Below are 22,850 nucleotides of genomic sequence, written 5' to 3'. Positions count from 1 at the left end.
AACAAAGACCAATTATCTACTATTTGTAAGAGACATCTAAGCATAAGTACACAGAAAGACTGAAAGTAAACAAATGAAAAAAGACACATTCAAACAATTTCCAAAAGAAAACCTGCATAGCTATTATATTAGATAACAAAGACTATAAGATAAAAATACTAACAAAAGGCTCACAACCTAATATCAGGTTCAATTTACCTGAAGGTAGAGCAATACTTTGGCCACCTGATGTGAACAACCAACTCACTGGAAAAGACCCTGATGCTGGGAAAGATTGAAGGCAAAAGGAGAGAGAGGATGAGGTGGCTGGATAGCATCACTGATTCAATGGATATGAATTTGAGCAAACTCTGGAAAATAGTGAGGAAGAGGGAAAGCTGGCATGCTACAGTCCATGGGGTCGCAAAAAGTCAGACACGACTTAACAACTGAACAACAAGAGAAATATACAGGCATAGATGGTATACCTAACAAAATAATCTCAAAGGCTTTATATAAAGCAAAGGCTGACAAAACTGCATGGGGAAATGAACAAATCCAGAATTTAAATGGAAATGTTAGCATATACAACTTAAAATATTCAAAAAGCGAACAGAGCCAAAAATTTATAAAGATGCAGAAAATCTGAGGAACACCAACAAATTTGATATAATGGAGAAATATATATAGATGTGTACCTAATGATTAGAGAAACAATACTCTTATCAGATGCAGTAAAACATTTATAAAAATTGATCACATACAAGGCCATAAAGCAAGAACAGATGTAAAAGAACTGATTCATACAGGCTACCTTAAGTGCCTATAATGCAATTAAGTTTAAAGCTAACAATAAAAGAAAGCTAATCTAAAGTCACACATCCATGGAAATTTTAAATAACTGATGAGTCAAAGAAGATATGATAACCTGTATTAATAATAAAGCTTCCCAGGCAGCATAAATGGTAAAGGACCTTCCTGCCAATGCAGGGGACATGAGAGACACAGGTTCAATCCCTGAGTTGGAAAGATCGCCTGGAGGAGGGCATAGCTACTTACTCCAGTATCCTTGCCTGGAGATCCCATGGACAGTGGAGCTTGCAGCGCTACAGGCCATAGGGTCACAAAGAGTCGGACACAACTGAAGAGACTTGGCAGGCACACATAATAATAATACTTAGGCCAAAACAATGAGAATGTTTCATATCAAAATCATGGGATGCCAGAAAACTGCCCAGTAAATTTACAGTCTTGACAAAAAAAAGTATGATCTTAAATACTTTTATGTATTTTCAAAGAGGGAAATCTAAGTATGAATAAGCCGTATATCCAACTTAAAAAGGAAAAAAATTGTAATATTGATAAATGGAACAACAGAATAAAGAAAAACAGAAACAAACCAGTTTTTAAAAAATAAAAGGCAACGCTGATTCACTGAAAAGAACATAACTGACAAACTCCTGGGGAAATAAATTAGAAAAAAAGGCACAAATAATCTTACTAATGAAGAAAGGGGTAATATAAACAGAGCTTAAAAATATATTTAGAGAATATCATGAACACTTTTATGCAAACAAATCTGATAACTTGAAAAAGCTAAAAAATTTCAATATTACAGATATGGTCCAGCAAAACTGACTCATGAACAATTAGAAGGACTTGACAGTTCTTATAACTACAAATACACTGAGGTGACAGTTTCACCAGGCAATGATAGTTTTATAGCCTTGTTCCACAAAAATTTCAAGAAATGGATTAATTACATACTATACGAACTCTTTGAGAAAATTAAATAAGGACAGTAAAATACAGGTCTATCTTATTCGTCAACATACAAGAAAAATCTCTTTAAAACATTGCTGGGAAAAGCAGTCCATCAGTGTCCCTCTGTTCCCTTCCTCATTCTTCGAGAGTGTAACTGATTCTGAGGTTTATCTGTCTCATGATACGGAGCGGGTTCTGTAGCTAAATAGGCAACTATTAATAAATAGGTCAAGGCAGCCAGAGTACTACATCCATGTAACTCTTTGCACCTCTGGGGAAGCAGGACTAGATTTATGTAGTTAGCTATAATATTTGTTGCTTGCTTGCAAAGTGCTGGACCTTTGGACTTGGATTACTCAACTGCAATGCAAACTGTGTACACAACGTGTGTCTGGGCCCATCTGGTAGCCTGCATGATAATGTTCTTTGTCTCTGACCCAAGAGTCTCATGTCTTCTACCACTATCCATGAAACAATAACTGGCTAACTTAGCTTGTTGAAACTACCATACAACTGAACTCATTTCACATGCTAGCAAGATCATGCTCAAATCCTTCAAGCTAGGCTTCAACAGTACGTGAACCAAGAATTTCCAGATGTATAATCTTGATTTAGAAAAGGCAGAGGAACCAGAGATCAAATTGCCAACATCCCTAGAAAATGCAAGGGAATGCCAAAAAAAAAATCTACTTCTGTTTCATTGACTACACTAAAATCTTTGACTGTGTGGATCACAAAAAACTGTGGAAAACCCGTAAAGACATGGGAATACCACCACCTCACCTGTCTCCTGAGAAACCTGTATACAGGACAAGAAGCAACAGTTAGAACCAGACATGAAACAACAGACTGGTTCAAAATTAGGGAAGGAGTATGTCAAGGTTGTATATTGTCATCCTGCTTATTTAACTTATATGCAGAGTACTTCATGGGAAATGTCGGGCTAGAAGATCCACAAGCTGGAAGCAAGACTGCTTGGAGAAATATCAACAATCTCAGATATGCAGACAATACCATTCCAATGGCACAAAGTGAAGAGGAACTAAAGAGCCTCTTGATGAAAGTGAAAGAGGAGAATGACAAAGCTGACTGAAAACTCAACATTCAGAAAACTAAGATCAGGGCATCTGGTCTCATCACTTCCTGGCAAATAGATGGGGAAAAAGTAAGAACAGTGACAAATTTTATTTTCTTGGGCTCCAAAATCACTGCAGACAGTGACTGCAGCCACGAAATTAAAAGATGCTCCCTGGAAGAAAAGTTATGACAAAGAGCGTATTAAAAAGCCAGAGACAAAAAAAGAGAAAAAGAAAAAAGAAAAAAGCCAGAGACATCATTTTGCCAACAAAGGTCCCTATAGTCAAAGCTATGATTTTTCCAATAGTCATGTATGTTTGTGAGAGCTTGACCATAAAGAAGGCTGAGCGCCAGAGAATCGATGCTTTTGAATTGTGGTGCTAGAGAAGACTCTTCAGAGTCCCTTGGACAGCAAGGAGATCAAACCAGTCAATCCTAAAGGAAATCAACCCTGAACACCCTGGAAGGACTGATGTTGAAGCTCCAAAACTTCGGCCATCTGTTGTGAAGAGCCAACTCACTGGAAAAGACTCTGGTGCTGGGAGAGATTGAGGGCAAGAGGTGAAGGGAGTGACAGGGGATGATATGGTTGGATGGCATCTCTGACTCAATGGTCATGAGTATGAGCAAACCCTAGGAGATAGTGAAGGACAGGGAAGCCAGGTGTGCTGCAGTCCATGGAGTCACAAAGAGTCAGACACTACTTAGCGACTGAACAACAATGCTCTCTGATAGATTATCTTTCACTTATTGATTTACAAATGCTCATTAGATAATACAGAAGTAAGTACCTTGCCTCCTATATGAGTGACAACTGTATTTTTAAAATCTACTTTTAAAAAGGTACTGAGAATGTTAGATAAACGGGTATGTTGTTATTCATTTTATTATTTTCTTTAAAATGTTACTCTTTCTATATTATATTTAGTGAATTTAAAAGTTCACATAGTAAAAGAACTTTCACTGTCACACTCCTTTTTATTTTAAGGGAGATAAGCAATTCGTAGGAGAAAGGTAGAAATTTTCACAGTTATTGAAGTCATAAATTTTTTATTATTGGGGACATGAATGTTTAATGCTTGAGGAACTCTTTGGCCCCTATATCAGAGAAAGTATTGCTTTACCTTAGGACACGAATTTCAAATTATTTAAAACTTAACACCTTTTCTTTCATAATAATAGAGTTTGAATTTGTCTTTTAAGCGACTTAACAGAACATTTCCAGCTTACTGGACTGGCCATGTATGAAGTTTTTAAATTGGCCTTCTTCGTATCCTAACTCCTAAAATACCCAACCCACCACTCATACTCCTCAAGTCTCAAAATAGAATTTCTAAAAATTAACTTGGTGAGCCAGGATGATCAAAATCATTATCAAAATGTCAGTATCTATGTTTCAGAGGAAAACAGGAAATGGAAGAAAGGCACTCCTTTTTCTAGTTTGAAGACAAAAGGGAATCTCAGAGGCAATCCATTTTCATTGTTTCTTTTAAATATATCACAGCACTATTTTAAATGCTCCATTCTACTCCCTCCCCCTTTTTTAGACACAAAATACCACTACGTGGTTATTAAAACTGATGATGAATTATTTCAAGTTTTACCTCCCTAAGAATATACAGCTACCATTCATTAGGGACACTTTATTCCTTCAATTCCTTCATAAAACCAACCCTGTTTTTACCATCTTAAAGTTATGAAAGAAGGTTGGAAGGGCTCTGATTTTCTTTCATTTCTAAAAGGTCCTTACCCTTCCATACTGATTACCTGAACATAGAATAGCTCTGCCAGAAAAATAAATGTTCACAGAAGAGAAAAGGGCTGCATACAGGCATTTACCATAGAACAAACTGAAGTTTACTGAAAAGGAATTTATTCCAGAGCACAGAGATAACGAAGCTGCATCTAGTAAAGCAGAACTGGTGCCTGACTTGAAAGTCTAAAGGGAGATTTTAACAAACGTGAATCATCAGCAGACAAAACTCTAAAATCAAAGGCCAACCAAAGATTATAGTTTGGAAAACTAACATTTTAACATAAAAAAGAATGAAGGACTAAGGAGACAATAGATATTCAGGATGATTCATTCAGTTGATACAGAGTATAAATTTTCTGAGAACACGTCTCTACATGAGATAACATGGAATAGAGTTGTGAAACTGAAGATACATAATATTTGCTTTTTCAGGAATGTTACACAGTATAAAGGGTAAGTCCAACTGGGTTCAATAGCAAATTATTCATTTGTCATTAACATGCTCTCCATCAATATGAGAAGGAGGAAAACAGCTCTTCTTATTGATATCGAAAGTAAGAAACAATGGTTATCCTTGGAGACAGAAAATATACAATTATCATAATCAGTATGAAATTGTGAGTTCCATATTTCATGAAATCTAAGATTATACAAAGTGATAACCATTCATACTTATTAAAAGAAAGGAACAGAAGCCCCCACTCCAACTCTAGCTGGATAATTGTTTCAACTATAAAATAAGATTTAACATATAGAGAATAAGGTGAAATTTAACTGTTGAGACACACCTTGGGTGAATCCTCAAGAAAATATTTTAGATGATAAGTATCCCCCTGTCTGTTTACTTCATATATGATTTAAAAAAAAAAAAAAAGGAAAATCCTACAAAGAAACTAAAATCACAAGTTAGACCATTCATATGACCCAATTTACAAAGGTTTAATTGTATAAGGAAGCCTAATACCACTTTTGTCATTTCATTCATTTCAACAAATAACATCAGGAATCCTACCACTCTTATTCAAGCTTCTTTCTTAATGCTCCACTGTATGACTTAAGCAAACACAAACAGAACATGTTCATGAGACTTAGTAGTCTTTGAAGAAGGAAAATAAAACATACAAAAGTGTGTATTTTATAAGGCTTTGATTAATGTTCACTCCTTATTAGCACAAAAAATGCTTAACCAATACAGTAAATCTGCATTTAGTCCTCTGCATTCAAAATAAGCCCTTCTTCCTATGCTACGCTGTAAGAGAAAAATATACAAAACAAGTATTTATGTGATTTGAGTATGACTTTCATCCCAAACTGAGATGATACCATCAGAGGATGGATTAATATGCTTATATACAAACAACTACACTTACTATCTGTAGCTCATTTTTACTGCTATGCTTTTCCCTTATATAATATGTTAATGCTATCTACCCTATCAAAATCAGACATTCTGACTGAGGTTATAATTTGTTATGTTATGTCACTGTTTTTAAATTTTTTTAAATGGGAAAAAAAACTACAGTGCTAAGAGTTAACTTAAAATATCTCCTTTAAGAAAATTCAGAGGTTTACAGAAAATTAAAAATAAAATTAAAAAATTTTTCCTCCATACAAGCTTGTTAAAATGATGGGCCCTTGTTGAAATCCTGAAGCTCAATTTGATACAGAAGAATCACTTTTCTCTTACGAGGAACATATGGTTATATTCTGACCTAATTTTAACCCAAATGGCCTTTAAAAGGCTAAGAAGGCTTCAATACTGAGTGTCAATGCTATCATTTAAAAAAGAAAAATCACTCACCTTTCAAACCTAGAGTTTGTAGCTGGAAGAGCCGACCAAGTTCATAAGGCAAAACCCGTAACAGATTGTTATTTAAAAGCAATTCCCTGTTTTAAAGAAAAAAAACAATTTTAATATATCAAACTTTATTAACACACCCACAGTTGCTGTTCTTAACCTGCCTTTTAAGATACCATGAGTGATATCTACAATCAAGGGATATTTCTCTGTATTCATCCCAAAATGTTGTAACTACCACATTTATTAACAGTGTTTCTATGAATCTATTCATTCTCTAACACAAATTAAAGGTATAGGAATTGTACATCACTCTCAAATCCACTCCCTTTTCTCACTCACCCAAAATTCCTCTCAGATACAAATCAAGAGAGGCAGACAGCAGATATCCTCGAACCTAGCCTCAATCATAGAAAAAAAATTTTTTTTTAAATAAACTTCAGGATTTACTTCAGTAGCCAGTAACCCACTCAAATTTTATAGCATTACAACTATAATCACTTCAAGATACAACAATCACTGACAGAGAATATAAACATTAAAAATAAAGCACAGGATAGTATAAACAGGACAGCATACATGAAGATCTGAATTTATGACCATGAAATTTGGGGCAGATTATAGAGAAAATGACTAAAAGGTATAAAATCAAACACCTAAGTATAAAAAAAATAACAAAAACATATAGTAAAGGGATGGTGAAGAACAAGATTTTTAAATATTAAATGTTTAAATTTAAACATATGATAGCAATTTTTTAACATTACTACTCAGCAGTAAAAAGGCAGGAAAGCAATCCTTGTTTTCATTGGTTCCCCCATGCCTCAATGGGTAAAGAATCCATCTGCAATGCAGGAGACATAGGAGACGTGGGTTCAATTCCTGGGTCAGAAAGCTCCCCTGGAGGAGGAAAAAGCAATCCATTCCAGTATTCTCGCCCAGAGAATTCTATGGACAGGAACCTGGCAGGTTACAATCCATGGAGTCACAGAGTCGGACACAACTGAGTGACTAAGCACAACACATACAAGATGCCTATAAAATTTTCGCCTATGAAGACTTTCTTAAAGAATCCTGTTTTTGTTTGTGTTAGTCATTCAATCGTGTCCAATTCTTTGAGACCCCCATGGACTGTAGCCCACCAGACTCTTCGGCCATGGAATTATCCAGCAAGGAATACTGAAGTGGGTTGCCATTCCCTTCTCCAGGGGATCTTCCTGACCCAAGGATTAAATCCAGGTCTCCCACATTGCAGGAAGATTCCATCTGACTCACCAGGGTTTCTTAAAGAACCCTGAAAGACTAGAAATAAATCCATTTATTATCACGTTTTTAGGGTTTCCTTAAGGAGTTGTAATGTGTAAGTATACCTTGGTTGTAAAATATGTTCCTAAAAGCTTTACTAATAAGCAAATCATATTTTCCCAATTATTTCTGATTAGTCTAGATTAGTCTAGCCCCAAATAATTCTGCTGAGATTTGTCACCTGAGTGTAAAGCAAGAATAAAGTATTTCAGCCCTATCCCACCTCAAGTCTGTCAAAAGAAATTGGTAATGCACATTTCCGGCCAGAAAACTTCAAATTTGAAGGAAGGAAGGGAAAGAAACATTCCATGGAGGCCAACTCAAGTACTGTGCGTAGACAATTTGTATCATTTAATCTTCACATACATATGGGAAGCCTACTAACTATAAGATGAGTAACCTCCCATAATATCTGTATTTGGTAAATTTACAATTTTACACAGTGAGTCACATTCGTATTTTCTCACCTGAGAGACACCATGTTTCCTAGTTCTGCTGGTAAACTTCTGAGTTTATTGGATGACAGATCCAGGTAAACCAGATTATGAAGCTTGGCAATATCAGGTGGAATGCGACTAAGGTAATTGTCATTCAGGTGCAGCGCTGTCAAGTGTGTCAGTGACCAAAGTGATGTACTTAAGCTCCGCACTCTACCTAAAAGGCAAAGCATTGATTCATTAAACCTCAGGTCCAAGACAAAGCCTGCGCCACAAGCACCAAAAAATGGGCGAAAAGCCTGCAAACACATACAGATACTCTGACTGTGACATTTTAATTTTGCATTAAATGCTTTTGACTGCTTCCAAACACAACTGGTCCTTCTCTAATTCCATGCAACTTTTGTCTGACAACCATTTTTTCTCACAAATCTACCATGTATTAAAATAAGATGCAACATAACGAGAAGACCCTTGGATTGAGGGTGATCATATGTCTCAAGAAGAAAGTATGGGGCTGACCTGAGCTTTTGCAGTAGAATGGTCGTGAATTTAAGTCATGGTACTAACAAAGCATTTCTCACATGCTTCATGAAAATTAACAGTACAAGGCTTATCTATACCTAGGGCCTGAATTACTCTACAAACTTTAAATAGACAAGAGTAATTGCTATGATTTAGAACCAATCTTAGATTAGCCATCAGGAAAATTATTTTACTCCCAAAGGAGATATCTTCCCCAGCTTTCTCATATTTCAATTATACATGAATATATCTGGTTTAAGATTCTGCATTAAGTGCAACACACTCCAGGAAATAGTCACACATTAAGCTTTACCAATGAGTCAGCATCTGACAGCTATGGTAGAACACATACTGGAAAAAGTCAGAAGACTTGGTTCAGAGTCCTAATTTCTACCATTTGTTAGCCATATTAAGCCTAAGCAAATCACAGAGTTTCAACTTCTGTAAAATGTGATATTATCTTAACAATAAACTTATATGAAGAGACTTTAAAAACTTTTTACCACAGTAAAATGGTAAAAGATTTTTATTAAAAGAGCAGTAGAAGGTACAGAGGGCAAAAAAATCTTAATAGGGAAGTGTTGCTTTTCGTATGGCTATCAAGCAGTAGACGTTAATTTAGGTCTTCTGTCCAGGGTTCTTTCTACCACAGGTTCCTTGACCTTGTCTATAATCAGGCTTAAAGTATTAACTAGGATTTTGCACTTTAACAGGAAACAAAGTTTTCAAGTGAAAGGAGGTTCTAGTAAATAAAACACTTAAGTTTTTACCTAGGGGTAACCAAGGGATTATCAACCAGAGACAATACTGGGACTCTGGCAATCTGGAAACATTTTAGGTTGCCAAAACCAGAGGAGTGCTACCACTATCTAGTGGGTAGAGGCCAGGAATGCTGCTGAACATTGACGTGCATACAACCACTTCCAACCACAAAGAACTGTCTAGCCGGAAGTGTCAACAGTGCCAAGTTGAGAAGTCCTGGGTTAACCTAGTAGGATTTGATCATATTCATTATTTTAAAATTACCAATCACCTATCCACCCAGTTACTTTTTATCGAAGATACACACAATTCCTGCTATACTCTAATGTGGGTTTAACTCTTCCAATGAAAGCCTACTGGGGAAAAAATTACATTGTCTATATAGTCTGTATTATATTGATTCATGATAGAAACACTGTACTTATACTTTTATTTTTAATAAATTTTTTACTTTGTAATAACTTTAGATTTACAGAGAAGTTACCAAGACAACACAGTTCCTATATATCCCTCAGCCAGTCTTCCCTACTACTAGCATATTATATTACCACTGTACATTTTTAAAAGGTTTCCTAGTGGCTCAGTAGTAAAGAACATGCCTGCCAATGTAGGAGACCGGGTTCAATCCCTGGGTGGAGAAGATCCCCTAAAGGAGGAAACGGCAACCCATTCCAGTATTCTTGTCTGGAAAATCCCTACCTGGGAAAAGCCTGGCAGGCTACAGTCCATGGGGTCACAAAGAGTCAAACACAACTTAGCAACTAAAGGGATAGAACCCGGGTCTCCTGCATTGCAGGCAGATTCTTTACCATCTGAGCCACCAGGGAAGCCCGTTAAGGGAAAGAATTAGTTACTCAGTCATGTCCACCTTTTTTGGGACCCGACTGGCTGTAGCCCGCCAGGCTCCTCTGTCCATGGAATTCTCCAGGCCAGAACACTGGAGTCAGTTCCCTTTTCCAGGAGATCTTCTTGACCCAGGGATCAAACCTGGGTCTCCTGGATTGCAGGTAGATTGTTTACCATCTGAACCACCAGGGAAGCCCCCAAAATAACATTTGTCAAAACTAGGAAACTAAGATTGCTACTTTAGTATTAACTAATTTACAGACTTTATTTGAATTTCACCAGTTTTTACACCTTTTTGTTAGAAGATTTGATCCAAGATACCATTTTGCATTTAGTTGCCATGTCTCTTTAGTCTTCTGTTATCTATGACAGTTTCTCATTCTTTCCTTGTTTTCAGGACCCTGACAATCACTCTGTGGAACGTCCTTCAGTTTGTCTGGTGTTTTTCTCACTATTAGACTGGGGTTATGAGTTTTCAGAAATCAGATTCTATTTTAACAAATCCTAAACATGTAAAGTCATGTAACATAGTTATCACTTTATAGAATAAACAGATAGCTTCTAGGATTCCTACTCTGCCAACAGTGGGATGACAGGATGATGGCAAAGATATCAACTTGCAAAAATGATTACTCTGTGATAGTCAAAACAAAATCTATTATATCAAAGAACCAGGTTTTACTTAGAAACTGCACTCCCAATGCCTTCAGTTCTAGATGCCACCTGTGGCCCACGGTATTAATCTCAAAAGAACGAACTGGAACAAAGACATTTAGTCACAGATAAAACAGTAAGCTGAACACTAGTAAGTACCTCAGCATCTTGTAATTTTTCAATTAATTCATCTAATTCAAATGTATAGCAATGACAAAAATGTAATTCTCAACTCTTGTTCATTATTGCAATCATATCCCAGATTAAATGTTTCAGATTTCACTCACCCGAGATTTCTAATTCTGCCCAGTGAGATTTTTTCCCATTGGCTACCTCCTCTGCTGACATGATGGTATAAATTCTGCGAGGATCTGGAGGATCATATTTTTCCTTTGGCATCCCTATTAGTCTGTGAGAAAAAGGAAAAAAAATGACCAATTATTATAGTCTTATACATAAAACAGGGAGAAAAATGGGATGGTAAGTTTTCTTTTCCTTCCCCCTTACCAGGCTACCCCTAAATTCTCACTAGAAGGAAAACACACTCAAAGTAGGCTAGGCTGCAGGAATTTAGTAACAGAGGCCTCAAGGAAAATGCAAAGAAGCAGGGACACTGGACTTCGCAATAAAACATGGTCATTGCTTCCCAAACATTCACTGCACCACTTCCCCTTCATTTAGCTGCTGTGCTTTCCAAGACAGACTGACCCTTTGAGAGTTTCCTCGATGGACTCTGACTGGTCTAAGAGAACGAAGGTGATTTTATCCTCCTTGCCTCGTGCCATTCAGATATTCCATGTCTAAGACAATAAGCACAAGATATTCTCCCTTTCACAGAGACTAGTTCAGAAATATCTAATAATCACTAGACTTAAGACTAATTTTACATCTATGGAAAGATAAATGTAATCTTTCTCCTATTGGTCATACATGAAAAAGAAGATAACCCCAACTACTCTTGGCAATCATTCAACAACTAAAAGGGAAGCCAGCCATAGCAGTCAGAGACTAAAAAACAGAGAAACAAAGCCAGAGTCCTGACCAAACCACGCCTGTACCACTCTTCAGCACTGGGTTTTTTGAATATACAAGCCAGTCTATTTGCTTATTGTTTAAACTGCTAGTTTTGTGTTTTCTGTTAATTGTAATCAAAAGCATCTTAATTAAGATCATATATCTTGGTTTACATGGGCCAATCTTGGTTTATATCTGTTATTCTTAGGTCACTATTAATATAATTCTCAAAAGTGTCCAATTTGGATGATGAGTTACATGGCCACCCTAATTTAAAGTAGTAGTATACTATTTTCTTTATATAATTGCAGTAGTATATTTCTTTCTATAACTGCAAAAATAACTGAACAATCATCAGTGACAACCAACTAGACATAAAATTCAAGTGTGCAATGTATGAATCAGATGACAAATGGCCATTAAAGTAACCATTCAAGAGGTCTTAAACTCCTACAAGCTATCAGTTCAGTTCAGTTCAGTTGCTCAGTTGTGTCCAACTCTTTGCAACCCCATGAACTGCAGCACACCAGGCCTCCCTGTCCATCACCAACTCCAGGAGTCCACCCAAACTCATGTCCATTGAGTCCGTGACGCCATCTAACCATCTCATCCTCTGTCGTCCCCTTCTCCTCCTGCCTTCAATCTTTCCCAGTATCAGAGTCTTTTCAAATGAGTCAGCTCTTCACATCAGGCGGCCAAAGTACTGGAGCTTCAGCTTCAACATCAGTCCTTCCAATGAACACCCAGGACTGATTTTCTTTAGGATGGACTGGTTGGATCTCCTTGCAGTCCAAGGGATTCTCAAGAGTCTTCTCCAACAGCACAATTCAAAAGCATCTATCAGTATCTGCATACTATTTATAGTTGCTTCTTTGCTCACACTTTAACACACAAAGATATACATACAGACACCAAAACCAAGCGCCTAAAACTGGGACTGTTTCCAAGTAGTTTAGAATCTCTATCTCAATGGAAGAGTTACTTTCAGATGGTCTGAAATTTGTTACACACAGAGAACAAAGAAAAACAGGAGGAATTCTATTATGTATCAAGAAATCAAAGCTAGTTTATAAGAGTACAATCAAAATTTCCCATCCCATAATTTGCTCTAGTATTTCTGAAGGAAAAACCATCATTTCTTCCCATTTACTAAAAGGAGCAAAGAGGAAGTTTTCCAGATTTTTTTCATCTGTTAACAGTAATTAGCTTCCAAACCTGGTTAAGCTCTTCAGCTCTAATCTTATCACATAACTGTGTGATACTGAAACATGTTTTATTTTCCATAAATGTCCTGGATCTTCATACAGCACAAACAGTATGATCATTTTTCACAGAGGAAAAACTTGATTTTTACCCTATGTGGCCTACGTAAAATATTTCTGAATATAAAATTTTTAGGTAATAAGGTTTTTAGAATTTCTACTATGCACCATAAGGCACATGTATCTCTGTGGGTACTCCTACATACTAATGTAAGATTCTACAAAAACACAAGATTAATAAGCAAAACCAAATCAAATGGATTCAGATCCAAAGACATGCTACAAATTCATGATCAACAATAACAATGGGTAAAACTAAGACTATGAAATTTGCAGATTATCTTTCATTAATTTTAAATCATTTTCATAAAACATAGTGCAAAAAATGGTATAGATGCACCTACAGCAGGGGAGGAAAAGTGACGTAATCATAAAGAACGGACAGGTGGAGACAATGGGGAAAAGAGGAGAGCGGGACAAATCAGGAGATTAGAACTGACATATATATACTACCATGTGTAAAACAGATAGCTGGTAGGAACCTGCTATACATACAGCACAGCGAGCTCAGCTCTGACTCTTTGCAATCCATGGACTGTAGCCTGCCAGCCTCCTCTCTCCATGAGATTTCCCAGGCAAGAATACTTGAGTGGGTTGCAATTTGCCTACTCCAGGGGATCTTCCTGACCTAGGGATCAAACTCGCATCTCCAGCATTGACAGACAGATTCTTTACCACAGAGGCACCGGCAAAACACTCCTATCACACAGTGGGCACCTAATAAGTACTTGTGGAATGATCATATGCTTTATAATCCTAAAAACTACCAGCTTTCTCCCACCTATTCCAATCAACAGTCAATGAGCCTCTAAAAATTAATCTCATGAAATGGTCATTAATCAATTTCCCTAAATAATTTAAAATCTAGAGAGGAGATTAATAGTCATCATCTCTTCTGGCCCACAAATGCTAATATCTGAAATTGCTACTATATAAGAACTATATACTTCTTTTTAAAAATTTTTTATAAGTCTCCATCTTTGTTTAAGTCTATTAAAATTTATAAAATCTGTTTATCATATCCATAAAATGCTTACCAATGTCTATAATATGTAAAAACCAAAGTACAATTAATACTTTTATATTATGTGTCAAAGGTCTCTTTTGGATTTGGTTAGGAAGTCAATAAAAATACAAGTCATTTAATCCTTCAAAATGAAACTAAATTCGGATAGTCTGATTGAAGTTAAAACACTTATTTGCATTAACTAATTTAATAGAGTCTGTAGTTTTGGTGATCACTACTGTCCTAAGCATCAGATTTTCAAACATGCTACTTAAAAACTTAGCTCAAATTTAGGAAATTGGCATTATTGAATCCTCCTGTTAGGTTAGGCTTTATCTCCCCGCTCAGTTTCTCAGCACCAATCTTTCATCTTGGAGACGTATCACAAAAACCTATTTCAAAATAATTTAATGTACAAAATAACAATTCAAATATAACTTAAATCTTTAAATGTGACACTGATAATGTGCCTTCTCAACAGTCTAAGATACAGGTCAGTCCAAGGCTTAAACACTGGATGGACACGCTTCATCCAAGGAAGAGAAATGCTTTATTATTTGTAAAGTCTAACAGCTAATGCTTTTCTCTAACTTTATCAAATTGATGAAAAGGCAGGTTTTTTCAATCGGTTTTTCCAAGAATTTCTAATTTGTGCAATATCTTACATCAGTTCCCAAAGGATCATCCCCTTACATCAACCTAATTTACACTGGGGAGGGGAACCTGATAATGTAACAAAGTAAACTAAAAATCCCTTCACAACACAGCCTTTTTAACTTGCACTCTTCAATCCCATTTCAACACCACGAAAAATACTCCACGTAGCTCCCCAAATACTGACTACATAAGCTTCTTTGAACCTGCCATCCTCTCTCCTCCATTCCTTGAATCTTAGTATATCACCAATGCAGGCTTTTCAGAATCTAGTGCAAAATTCCTGAGAGCAACTGTCAGTCCTGAACAAAGAACCTGATTACTTCTTAGTTCCTACATGAACTATCCTGAAAGAGAATCATCGCCAAAGGGTGATTAATTACTACATACAGAGAAGATGTTCATTAGTTTATTTCTCAGTCTTCTTTAAAATTATGCAAAAACTTCAAGTAAACTTGTAAAATACTAACTTCATGGAAAATGTATTCCAGTCCTTTTCTGGCTAAAAGTAATAGTGTACATAACACTAGGGCTACTTTGCCATAAAAAATTTACATTTCCAAAACTGTAAATAAAATACAAGATTCCTATATAACATGCTGTTCAGTGAATAGGTTGCTGCAAAATATACATGAATTACCACCAAATACACTATTGCCAAGGAACCCCAAATCTCAGGTTTTGTATCTGGGACTTGGAAAATAATGCAACATGACTCCTCCCTGCCCCATTTTCCTCCCCCACAAATAATAATCTGAGCCAAATCAGAGCAAAGTATTAAAGGCCAGAACTAAACTTCTGCTTATTTTGGTTATCTGGAGAAGCTTATTAAAAACAAAAAAAAAGCAGACTCTATAGCGCATATAAAGATATGTCATGGTGTTAAACCACAGATTCCCTCACACCACCTTCTCTAAATTTAAGGTCATTTTCTCTCAGTCTATAGTTCAGCACAGTTTCAGAAATTAATCCTACTTCATTTAGAATTCAGAATAAGAAAAAATGTTCCAACCACAAGAGAGTGCTTCACAGTGAACCAGATTTCTAACTCAATGAATCCAACCCTAAAGTATAAACCAGTAGATAGGCACTTGCAGCCACAGACAAATTAAGTCATCATCTCAACAGCAGTTTGCAAAGCAATCTTAAGATAGAGATGTAGAGTTCTCAAAGTTAAAACATGATAAAATTAAGCCTATGCTGCTTATATTTTAGAGCAAGATGTCAGTGACTTATTACATTTTACATATTCTCAGATAAATCTGTCTTCTGTCAGCATTTATTTCCAAAGGTTATGGAACACATTATTTGTTATTTATTGAATAACCACCTTGACTAACATCTGTCCTTGCCATCTGGTCTTAATCATTAAGACCACTTTCCTCTCTGAGAAAATATGTCTACATTTACCATTTTTAATAAAGAAAAATAACCATTGCACTGCAGCACTGGAAGTTTCTATTTCCTCATCAATATCTATTTTTAAATATACACAAGTACTAATCATTACAACTGTCATACAAAATTTATACCTTGCCTGTGAGCTCAGAAGCTCACAGCTGATACTTAAAAAACAGCTCCCAGCAAATCACACTGCATAAAGTATAATCATACTGATAAAAATAAAGATTGATGGCAATCACAAGAGCTTAGAAGACACCTTGAGATAAATAACAATTTCATCCACATTCCTACTCCTCTTCTATACCAAGGGCCTCCAGATGACATTTGTCTTCAATGACATATTCAACTCAAGTCTGTAGATGACAATAATGAAACATTCAAAAAGAGCCATTCAAAATCTTCATATCTCCCAATCTGTCACCACTCTAAACAAAAACAAAATTCAAACAAAACAAAACAAAATTCAAGTTTTACAATGGTAAAGCCACCCATCATTAAGGAAAAAATTACCTTCAGACTTCTGGATTTTCCTGTTTCAGACCAGTTTAACATTTATTCAACAAACATTTACTGCAGGCCTGCTATCATCATGTACTGTATCAAGCACTAGGACTTCAACAGTGAACAAGACGAAGGGCATCCTTGCCCTCATGTAGCTTACACCATTTTCATGGTACTACATGAAAAAGAAAGTTATAAAATATTCTAATTTCAAGTAATTTCACAAAGAATTTTTCATTTCTTCTTGTTAGCACTTTTTCCCCCCTCATCAGGTAATTGCAGTTCTCCCTATTGTCACTATGCTGAAACACACAGCTAAAGGGAGAATAAAAGATCTTTACCACAGAAGATGAGAGTAATGAATAATAGATAACCTGTAGAATGGACAAGGATAGGACTATAGAGTAGCATACCCAGGACAAGAATGGCAAGTTTTAAATGGCTTAAAATTGAGGAATATGATCAAAGATAAAAGAGTAATACACACCAGTACATTTAACTTGAGGTGATGACAGCAAATGGTTTCCTAATCCAATGATCATATTCTTTCTATGATCCTTACTGACAAACTGAATAATGAGGTAACAGTAGTCCCAAGGATTTTTCTGGTCTTTAAAAATACTAGTACTCAACATGTTTTATTTCTAGTCAGTTTATCCTTATGGATCTCCTTCATAACCAGTTATCAACCCCCCAAAATGCATCAGTATATGTAACGATAAAGCCCCTGGATGAAAATGAGACAGCCATAATGATTGTTATACTTCTTTTTTAAATGGTAATCCAAAGAAAACTTTAGGGTTCCAGAAAGATAATTTATTACTCTGTAAAGGTAAGTGTTAGGGTTAGTCTACTAAAGTACTATGACAAGGTGGGGGAAAAGCAGAAAGAAGAAAAATATAGCCCCTTTTCTACATAGCCAGAAATTTTCTCCCACATGTGGCATACCAGAAAACAACAGCGGCAACAACATAAAACATAATTTCTAAGAGGAAAAATAAAGACCTGGAATTACAAATCTACCAAGCACTTCGAAATTTCAAAATAATGCTGTTATTAGACAAGTTTCATTTTTTATTTCAATAGTAATCAATTTAGACAACCAAAGCTTATGACTCTTGCCCTATCATTCCAAATTAGGTCTTGGTCTCCATCAAACAATCAGTGTCTTTAATGCTTCTTGGATTTAATGCCTCCCATTCAATATAAAGGTGCAGAATACAATTAACTATCTCAGAAAATGGGAGGTAATTAGACTAGATCAAAAATTTCAACATCAATTTTCCCAGGACTATGACTTCTCCAAAACCCTGTACCCCCCGCCGCTTTTTTTCTTCATGTAGCCTGTGTTTTCTACTTCCTCTAGTATGTACATTCTCATCTTTTTCAGTGATGTCAAGATCCTATCCATTCTTCATGGCTTATCTTTTCTCTTTTTTTCAGAATATTCCCCATCTAAAAATCACTAAGTTGACTCTAAAGTTTATGTTGAAGGACCTAGAAGAGCAAAAACACTTTGAAAAAGCAATATAAACTTGGATGCATCCACTATCTGATATCAAGCCTTAGTAGAGAGCAATGATAATCCAGACCATTTGGTACTAACAGAAAGACAGACACATATAGTTCAAAGAAACAGAACTGAGAAACCACAAATAGACCCATGCACATACAGTCAATAGACTTTCCATGAAGGTACAAAGGTAATTCAACAGAGAAAGGATAGTGGTACTCCAACAACTGGATATCCATATGCAAAAATAAAGAAGCATCAATCCACACCTTGCACCATACACAAAATTAACTTGCAAGGATCATAAGTTTAAGTGTAAAAGCAAAATCTATAAAACTTACAAAAGAAAACGTAAGAGAAAAATCTTTGTGACCCTGGATTGAGCAAATATTTCTTATATAAAACACAAAAACATGACCCATAATAGAAAAATACTAATAAACTAGATTTCTTGAAAATGTAAAACGTATGCTCTTTGAAAGAAACCTAAAAAGATATGCCCGGTGATTGAGAATTTTTGCAAAATACTTATTTGAAAAAGTACTCATGAATATATAAAGGATTCTCAAAACAAAATCGTAAGAAGCTCCAATTTTTTTTAAGTGGCAAAAGATTTTAACAGATACTTCACCAAAGAAGATATACAGATATAAAATAAGCACATGAAAAGATGCTCAACATAAGGCATTAGGGAAATGCAACCTAAAACCACAATGAGATATCACTACACGCCTATTAGAACAATTACATTGAAAATTTAATAGTTAGGACTGACAAGGAAGCCACACACACCCCCACACATACATACATACCCCACATCCTTGTGCATATGCTTCTAAATATATATGTATTAGTATATAAATACATACAAACTTACACCCTCATATTTTACTGATGGGAAAGCACAATGGTACTGTATCACTTCAGAACACAGTTTGGTAGTTTATCATAAAGGTAAACATACATTAATAGAACCCAGAAATCTCATCCCTAGGAATGTGCCCAAGTAAAATTAAAACTTATGTTCACAAAAAACCCACACATAAATGTTTTCAGCAAAAGTTTATTTATAATCACCCAAAACTGGAAATAATACAAATGCCCTTCAACTGATGAATAAAACTGTGGTATAGCCAGACAATGAAATACTTACTACTCGGCAATAAAAATGATTGAATTACTAACACACACAACATGGATGAATGTCAAATGCACTACGCTAAATTAAAGATGCCAAACTTAAAATGCAATATTCAATAAATTTCAACATGAAAGAGGCCACATATGACAAACCCACAAAAAACATCATACTCAATGGTAAAAACCTAAAAAATTTTCCTCAAAGATCAGGAAAAAGATAAGGATGCCCACACTCTTGTCACTTTCATTCAACATGGTACTGGAAGTCCTAGCCAGTACAATTACGTAAGAAAAATAAATAAAAGGGGATCCAAATCAAAAAGAAAGTAAAACTGTTTGCAGATAACATAATATGACACATTACAAACTCAAAAGGATGTCAAATGAAACCAGTACAGTGATAGGATACAAAACCAACACATACAAATCTGTTGTATTTCTATACACTAATAAAAAGCTGCAGAGAAATTAGGGGGAAACCCCATTAATATTTGCATCAAGGAGAATAAAATACTCAGGAATACTTTCACCATGGTAAAAAAAAGACCTGTACACTGAAAACTGTGAGACACTGATGAAGGAAATTAAAGAAGACATGAAGAGATGAAAAGATGTTCTATGCTTATGGATTGGAAGAATACTGTTAAAATGTCCATACTACCCAAAGCAATCTGCACATTCAACGCAAACCCTACCAAAATTCCAGTGACATTTTTGACAGAAATAGAACAAACAATCCTTAAATGTGCACGAAACCACAAAAGACCAGAGAAGCCAAAAAAATTTAGAGAGAACAAAGCTGGAGGCATGATGCTTCCTGATTTTATACTATATTACAAAGTTGGTGGTGGTGGCAGTTTAGTCGCTCAGTCGTGTCCAACTCTTTGCAACCCCATGGACTGTAGCCCACCAGGCTCCTCTGTCCATGGGATTCTCCAGACAAGAATACTGCAGTGGGTTGCCATTTCCTTCTCCGTATTACAAAGCTACAATAGTCAAAATAGCAGGATTTTGGCATAAGAACAGAGATCAGTGGGACACAACAGAGAGCCAGAAATAAACCCACAAACATATGATCAATTAATTTATAACAAAGGAGCCAAGAATATACAATGGGAAAGGACAGTCTCTTCAATTAACAGTGTTGCTAAAATTGAAGAACCACACGCCAAAAAAAAAAAAGAATGAAAAGAAACTGAATTGAATCCTTTTCTTATGCCATACGTAGAAGTCAACTCAAAATTAAAGACTTGAATGTAGACTTGAAACCATAAAACTAGAAGAATACACAGGGGGTAAAAAACTGCTTAACATTGGTCTCAGTAATGACTTTTTGAATTTGACACAAAAGCGAAGGCTACAAAAGCAAAAATAAACATATCGGACTACATCAAACTAAAAAACTTCTGCCCAGTAAAGAAAACCATCAACAAAATGAAAAGACAACCTACAGAATGGGAGAAAGTATTTGCAAATCATATATCTATAAGGGGTTCATATCCAAAATATGTAAAGAACTCACCACTCAATGGCAAAAAAAAGTACAATTAAAAAACAGGAAGCCCTCCCTACCAAAACGAACAAAGTATCTGAATAGACATTTTTCTAAAGAAAATATACAGATGGCCAACAGGTACACTGATAGGCATTTCCCTGATGAGTAGGGGCTCAACACCACTAATCATCAGGGAAATGCAGATCAAAACTACAACGGAATATCAACTTACACCTGTTAAAATGGCTGTTATTAAAAAGACCAGATAAATGGTGAGAAAGTGGAGGAAAAGGGTGAACCTGTGTGTACTGTTAGTGAGAATGTAAACTGGTGCAGCTGCTATGGAAAATAGTAAGAAGGTTCTTCAAAAAATTAAAAAACGTAACTACCATATAAACTAGCAACTCCACTTCTGGGTATTTATCCCAAGAAAACAACATCACTATCTAGAAATGACATCTGCACTCCAAGGCTCACCGCAGCATTATTTACAACAGCCAAGACAGTATAAACAACCTATATGCCCATCAACAGACAAATGAATAAAGAATATGTGATATAAACACACAATGAAATATTTTCAGCCATAAAAAATAAGGAAATCCTGTCATTTGCAAACAGATCTGAAGACATTATGCTAAGTGAAGTAAGTCAGAGAAAGAAAAACATTGTATGATCGCACTCATACATGAAAGCCAAAACAAACAAACACACACAGGCATAAGATACAGAGAACAGACTGGTGGCCGTCAGAGGTGGTGATGCGGGGAAGTAGGTGAAATGAGTGAGGGGAATCAAAAGGTAGAAACTTCCAGTTAAAAAACAAATAAGTCCTGGGGATGTAATGCATAACATGGTAACTACAGTTAACAATACTGTACTGTATATTTGCTAAGAGAAGTTGCTAAGAGAGATCTTAAAAGTTACCATATACACAAACAAAAAAAATGTGTGGAGGTGATGGATGTTAACTAGATCTTTCTCACTGCAATTATTTCACAGTATATACATATATCAAATCATTATGTTGCATACCTAAAACTTACAATATTATGTGTCAATTGCACCTCAATTTTTTAAAAGCTATGTAGTATACAAATCAATTTATATGATATTCCAGAATAATTGAACCTATGGGAACAGAAAACTGGTTAATGGTTGCCAAGGGTTAAGGGTGGAGGGATGGATGGACTATAATGAGGATAAGGGAATTTTTGTGTGTGATTATGTGAACTAGACATACTGGTTAATCTATAATTACTCATAATATCATCATCAGAAATACACTCAGGAAACAAAACAGTTTAAGCCTTCTTGTCTCTTGGTAAAGCAAAACAATCTGGGGGAAATTGCTTTCCCATTCAAAACACCACTTAAATGGGTATAAACCAAAAATAAACAGAATATGTGTTCCCTATCTCTAGCTTCACCTCAAGGCATTTATAAATGTTAGCCTAAAAATAGGATAAATGGACTTCAGCAAGTCAAATCACAAAAATTAAGTCCATAGCATTTTGTGAACTCTTAGTAACAATATCAAAGAGTTATAATAAGTCAACTTCATTATTAAGTAATAAATGTTATCAGAGCTTATGTGACCTGGGCCATTTGAAAAGGAAATCGCTCCCCCACCACTCCCCAACCAAATCTTCTAACACACGTGCGCACACACAGTACAGGGGGATTATAAGCAGTTCAGGGTTGCTAAAAATATCACTGTAGGAATGGAGAGATGGTGCTATACAGGTGGGCGGAGGAAAGATCACAGAAAGTTCAAAAATCTGTTTATGCTTTCCTACAGATCATTTTCCTAACATGAAAAACGGCCAACCATGACAGACTCTAATAATAAACATGACACTATCAATCCTGGTTGCCTCCTTCATGCATTCTGTTTT

The 22,850-nt window shown here is 35.7% G+C and overlaps 1 protein-coding gene across 4 annotated transcripts in view; it reads right to left on the bottom strand.

The window, feature by feature from the left end:
• The window catches only part of CNOT6L (CCR4-NOT transcription complex subunit 6 like), a 113,605-nt gene that overhangs the window by 55,474 nt on the left and 35,281 nt on the right, over positions 1–22,850 (bottom strand). For 3 of the 4 annotated variants that reach the window (XM_043906398.1, XM_043906396.1, XM_043906397.1), the window contains exons 2-4: positions 11,191–11,312; positions 8,147–8,333; positions 6,378–6,463 (exon numbers count right to left, since the gene is read on the bottom strand). In XM_043906398.1, the coding sequence (XP_043762333.1) occupies positions 6,378–6,463; positions 8,147–8,333; positions 11,191–11,302 (385 nt within the window). In that variant the 5' untranslated portion in view covers positions 11,303–11,312. Of the gene's footprint in view, positions 1–6,377; positions 6,464–8,146; positions 8,334–11,190; positions 11,315–22,850 lie in introns of those variants that run through there. The other variant, XM_043906399.1, reaches the window with a different exon arrangement.

Source organism: Cervus elaphus, chromosome 6, assembly GCF_910594005.1.
Source record: "Cervus elaphus chromosome 6, mCerEla1.1, whole genome shotgun sequence".
Taxonomy (NCBI): domain Eukaryota; kingdom Metazoa; phylum Chordata; class Mammalia; order Artiodactyla; family Cervidae; genus Cervus; species Cervus elaphus.
This window is presented reverse-complemented; position numbering and strand designations above follow the sequence as displayed.